At 34.5% G+C, this 5,791-nt stretch overlaps 1 protein-coding gene across 1 annotated transcript; it reads left to right on the top strand.

The window, feature by feature from the left end:
* The first annotated feature begins 375 nt into the window (after positions 1-375).
* Positions 376-4,262, top strand: NEK3 (NIMA related kinase 3). Its single transcript, XM_027887715.1, has 6 exons — positions 376-464; positions 697-792; positions 1,832-1,917; positions 2,606-2,673; positions 2,793-2,879; positions 3,996-4,262. Exons 1-6 carry the CDS (start codon positions 422-424, stop codon positions 4,093-4,095), a joined length of 480 nt encoding a protein of 159 aa, XP_027743516.1. The 5' UTR covers positions 376-421; the 3' UTR covers positions 4,096-4,262.
* Positions 4,263-5,791: the final 1,529 nt, after the last annotated feature.

The following is a 5,791-nucleotide window of genomic DNA, read 5'->3' as shown; positions in this document are numbered from 1 at the left end:
CACTTGACTTAATATTGAGTTCATGCAGACTGTCAGCAGACTGTTCCAAAGTCAGTGTGTGCTGCTTTGTTACGTAGTTCTCCACTTTTAAAGTAGAAAAAGTCATTAATTGAAGTAGGAAAATATCCTCTAAAATGAAAAAAAAAAAAAAGAAATATTAAAATCCAAACATCTAAAAAGCTCAAAGAAGTCTTCAGCTAGGAATAAACCATAGATTAAAAAGATGGGGCTTTGGGGTTTCTAAACAACTTTTAAAAATAATTGAAAAATAATTCTTAAAAATATTTTCCTTTTGGAAAGCGAAGTGCATTGTATGTCTATGTGAAAATCTGTAAATGTGACATTTATATAAGTGTACTTATATTTTCAGTCTTCATCTGGTGTAGAGAACTCTAGGAAGGAAGCAGTTCTTTTGGCTAAAATGAAACATCCAAATACCGTTGCCTATAAAGAATCGTTTGAAGGTAAATACAAAAATTTAAATTCCTGCATTTGTTTCAAGTTGCATACTCCTCAGGGATCAAGATTACTTTCTTTTTTTGTTTACAATACATGTTATAAACAAAATACATGTTTATTGTAATGTATAATACATGGCATGTAGTTGGAGCTTTATAGTAAAAAGTATTACAGTAAAAACCAGTACTTATTCTGCTAATGAAAATACTAACTGTTCTCAAGTTACCTAAAATTTAGCTGATGGACATCTGTATATAGTGATGGAATATTGTGACGATGGAGGTCTAATGCAAAAGATTAAACACCAAAGAGGAAATTTGTTCCCTGAAGATACATACGGTAAGAAAAGACATTGTTTTGAACCAGAGGGCCAGGAATCCTTTTTCACATAAACTGAAGCATGCTGCATGAACCAAATTACAGATACACTAACACCGTGAGGTACCTTAAATAAAACAAAGGCACTTACAGATAGAATAGGAAAGTTATTTCTTTTATAATTTCCAGCAGAACAAGGCAAGAATTGAACTGAAAGGATTAAAAAAGGAATTGCTGCCTGTATCTGGGAATTGTGCAGATAGCAGGGAAAAACAGTCGGGTTTGTATGCAATTAAATAAGAATTTTACAGAAACTTGAGACAGAATTTAAAGCACAGTAAGATGTACTGCAAATGAAAAGTAAACAAAGCACTCTGGCAAGATAAATTAAGCTAGCCAAGAGGCTTAATGCTTGCATTTTATGTAGCAATTAAATGTTTAAAGTATTCAGCAGGCATTAACTCCTTTTATCAGAGTGGCTATAAAATTACTTAGAAGATTCAAAGGGACATTTTAGTGAATGAAAGCTACTTCCTGCCACAGTTAGAAGCATCACATGGGTTAAAATGAAAGGACCAGAAGTCTCAACTAACCAAATATTCAGATTTTCTGTGCATCTTTTTATCTTTAGGAGTTTTCTTTTATACTTTAAAAGGAGCACATTTTGTTTTAGGAACTATGTGTTAAATCCACATGGTTTTTTTGTTGTTGTTTGGTGGGTGGAGTTTTTTATTTGCTAATTTACTATGAAACTGTAATTAACCTGCTTATAAAATGACCATGAGATAAAATGCCTTGTAGCAACTCCCTACCTTCATTCATCATTGTTATGTATTATTACAGCTTTCTAGACACAGGTAATAAACGTTCCCTCTGCCATATTAAACATAATTTTTCCTGAACTCAGTCTTTCATGCTGATGGGAGGCTATTATGTTAGAGTTACTTTTAACTTCCAAATATTTGGAACATGGTTTTCTTTTCCTAATTTTTTTATCTATTAGTATTCATTACATACAGGATTGAGCTGTTATAACTTTTTATAAATCTTTTTCAGATCCTTCAGTGGTTTGTGCAGATGTGCCTGGCTGTGAAGCACATTCATGATAAACGTGTGCTGCACAGGGATATAAAATCCAAGGTGAACAGAGCAAGTTTTGTTGCCATTAAAGGCCTCTTCTGCATGTAAAAGTTAACTCCCTCTTTCATAATTTCCTGTGACAGCTAAGTTCTTTGTTTTTTATTTAGGCCTAAGAATATCATGTAGATCAAAGTGTTGAGTGCGGGTATTACCATCGTCTAAGTATAGATATATCCTTCATATCCAAACTGCTGATAGCACCAATTGCTTGTGACAGACTGCATATAATTTAAACAATAACAGAGGTATAAATAAAGTGTATAGATTATGCAGTTTTTAAATGTCCTGCCTCACATTCTTTTCTTTGTTACTCTTTCCTATCAGAAAGAGAGAAATTCACAAGAAAGTGTGACCTTATTGGTTTGAGTACAGCAAGAGATTAAGGCAATTCTTATCTCTGATTCTTCCTCTGCTAATGATGCTGGGGCTTCAGGCCCATATAACCTTCCCATTTCCCTGGATATAGTTCTGTGTCATGGAACCAAAGGACATGACACAGTTCTTAGGCCTTTTTTTTTTTTTCTTTTGTGTGTGTGTGTGTGTGTGTGTTAGAAGTATTAGGAGAAGCAAGTAAGAGGAAATATAAAATACTAGAAGTGGTCTCCACTATGTTTTCTATATATATAAACTGCAGAAATGATTCCTAGAAGAATATTTCAGTATGTTAACGTATGCTCTTGAAATGCAGAACATCTTCCTCACTCAAAATGGGAAAGTAAAACTGGGAGACTTTGGATCTGCACGCCTTCTTGCACAGTATGTGGACATTTCCACTGATCTCAGTGGTGTCAAGTTTTATTTTACCATTCACAAATAGTACAGAGTTCTTAAATCATGGCTTTGCACCTGCTATTTCTTCTTTATTGTTTCAATAGCCCGATGTCATATGCTTGCACATATGTGGGAACTCCTTATTACGTACCTCCAGAAATATGGGAAAGCATGCCATACAACAACAAAAGGTACTTGTGTTTTCACTGGTCACAAATAGTGCCTGACTGATGTAGGGTTTTTTAATTGCTGTCTCAATCTGTCTTTGTGGCTTATCTGTATTTGGTTTAGAGAAGATACTGAGCTGAAGTATTTTTAGAAAGAGGCAATTACATTTTTTTTTAAGATGAAAGTGCAGAAATTCCTCTTTACTTAGGTAACTGAGAGCACAATATCTTTAGTCTTAGAAATTTGAAAACTTGTACAGACAGCTGTTTGTTTGGGAGAGTAAATATATATGTAGAAATATACACACAAATATGTACGTATCTGTGCACATACATAGGTATGTGTTTACATCTTTTGCTGGTCTTTTTTTTTTTTTTTTTGACTCGTCATATTTTTAAAGCTCTTCACACTGGTCATAATGTAGGGATAATGGCACAAAATGGATTACTTAGATTTACAGAGCCTAGTCATTCTTGTCCTAATGCAAGAACTTCTGAGAGCATCTCGATAGTACTGTTTTTACAGCTTCTTCCCAGACTCCAAAATACTAAGCCATATTATATTCCCTCCCCTAGATCTGTTCTGTGACCTTTGTTTTGCAATTGGTTTTCCAGAGGAGAGAAGAAACCTTCTAGAACTTCAGTTTTTTTTCTGCTCCTCTTGCAAGAAAGGTATCAGTCACTTCTTGTGCAGGTGGCAGTACTCACTTTTGATGGAAAACGATGGTTTTTTTTCTCAGTAGGAGAGTTCTTATTGGCAGGACCAGAATTCCTGCTCTCAGAATTAGGATTTTGTGGCTGCCATCTGATTTTAGGGTCTATGGAATACAAAGGCTTCTAAGTGTGGAAGGATAACTATTGTTGCAGCAAATTGTTTAAGAGACATCCTAGGAATAAAAAACAACTGCAACTGTATGACAGTCATCTTTTTTTTTTTTCATCAGGGCAGGATAAAGTAAGCAAAAACGTTTCCACTGGAGAGGCTAAATGCATAATTGTATTGTCTTTTATAGTTACTTACATTTATTTTGAGTTTACTCAATTCAGTTATGTACACAGATTGAATTCTCACTTTTTCAAAGCAGGATATTAAATTGTAATTTTTGGCTCTAAATTTCTTATCCTTCTCTGTGTCTGCAGTGATATATGGTCTCTAGGGTGTATTTGGTATGAGCTGTGCACTCTAAGTACACCTTTATTGCTATCAGAAAAGTTTTGGAATTCCTTAAAACTTAATTAGCAGTTAGCTGTACTGTAGATTGGACTGATGTATTTGCTGCTGCTTCCAAAAGAGGGAAGTATTGCTCCACCCTTCTCACACCTACTCCACTATGTGCCCTCTGTTTTTCAGCAGTTCTTTGGACCTACTGGACCCTTCTGTAGAAGACTAAATTTTCAAAATTATTAGAAAACTTTCAAAAAGTTAGAAATTGGTTAACTTCCCTCAGTGTCAGTGATCTGGGGCTTATTAAGGAGTCCAGCAGTAGCCAGGCAGGTTCCAGATACCTGCTGGGATGGTGCAATGAGCATTTCATTTTACAGGATCAAGATGATCACAGGAGATGGGGGCAAAGACACTCAAAATCTTTGTTAATGAGAATGTATTGTGTGCAAGTGTAGTGAAAGGTAGAAAGCAATAAGCAGTTTTGTACCTCACATCAGTGATATACCTTTGCTTATTCTTCACATCAAAGAAGTCACTGTGGAAGCACTGTCCTCCTATTGGAACTGTGGGAACCCTGATGTATGGTTCCATTTTCTTTTGTAGTTTAATTAGTGTATAACTATGAAATGTGTTGTGTAGGTCCTACTCTGAAAGCCATAAATACAGTTGCAGACTTCTCAGAAAACTGAGTTTTTAAAAGAGTTTGTTTTGAAAATTAAAGTTGAATATTGACCTGATGCAGCTTGAAATTAGGTATTGTCAGCTGTAGCAGCACTTTTGTATAGTGACTGTTTTTAACAAATAATGTAACATAGGAAGTTTAAAATGGTACAGTGCCTGCATCTCTTCATACGCATTCCAGATGATAAAAGAGTTTGAGCTGGTATTAAAGGAAACCAAGAAACATGAAGGCAGTGCAGCAAGGCAAAAGGGTAAGTCTTTTTGTTGATGTAGGGAATGACAAAATGACTAGGTGATGTGAGAGCTTAAAAACAGCTATAAACCATTAATATTATATGTTCAAATCTGATTTCAATTATTTCAAAATCTAATGTTATTGAAGCTGTACAGGAAATGCTTGATGGGTGTAAATTATATTCCAATGTAAGTAGAGTGCAAACCTGCAATATATATATAGTTAGTCATAAGACTTGTGCTAGAAATAATTCAGTTTTGAAACAAGCAAAACTTTTAACTGTTGCATGTATTTTAAACATGACAGTTCTTTCTTTCCCAAAATATGGTGAAGCAAGTTATGTTCACTATTTAATTTTTAGAGAGAACGTTGGATTTTTTTTCTTCTGCATAAATTAAGCTACACCAAAATTTGTACACATTTAGAACTGAACAGTAGAGGGACTCCCTGTTGAGTATGAGTTCTGTTGACAGAAGTGTGAAGAAGCTATCACATAATTTTTTATTGATTGGTTCAGTAGCACTGCTGTCATTCCTCTGGAATGCCACTTTACTACAAATGTTTGCTAAAGGTGTTAACTCTTCAATCTGTTACCTAATGTATCAGGTAGTGTCATGGCTGGTGGAAGCTCCAATAATAGGAAAGAAAATAGGGTAAGTATTCAAATATAAATATAGTATTTGTATTTTAGTAATTTAGAATGTTCTGTATGATAGAAAAGTCCTTATAAAAAATTATTAGTATGCTAAACCATAGATCAGCCTACTAGATCAGCTGTCATCTGTTTCAAATTGCAGTTTTCCTGAGCATTTTATGCCACTCTAACTTTTTGATTTTTCCCATATTTAGTTTCGT

The sequence above is a fragment of the Empidonax traillii genome, unplaced genomic scaffold, assembly GCF_003031625.1.
Source record: "Empidonax traillii isolate 1590-97213 ecotype Southwest subspecies unplaced genomic scaffold, ASM303162v1 scaffold219:size747757, whole genome shotgun sequence".
NCBI classification, from domain to species: domain Eukaryota; kingdom Metazoa; phylum Chordata; class Aves; order Passeriformes; family Tyrannidae; genus Empidonax; species Empidonax traillii.
This window is presented reverse-complemented; position numbering and strand designations above follow the sequence as displayed.

Bases quoted from the DNA above. Each gene is read 5' to 3' on its own strand.
- NEK3 (XM_027887715.1), top strand. From the start codon at position 422: ATGAAACATCCAAATACCGTTGCCTATAAAGAATCGTTTGAAG. The intron at 465-696 runs GTAAATACAAAA...CCTAAAATTTAG, and splicing joins CTATAAAGAATCGTTTGAAG to CTGATGGACATCTGTATATA. The intron at 793-1,831 runs CATACGGTAAGA...TAAATCTTTTTC, and splicing joins AAATTTGTTCCCTGAAGATA to AGATCCTTCAGTGGTTTGTG.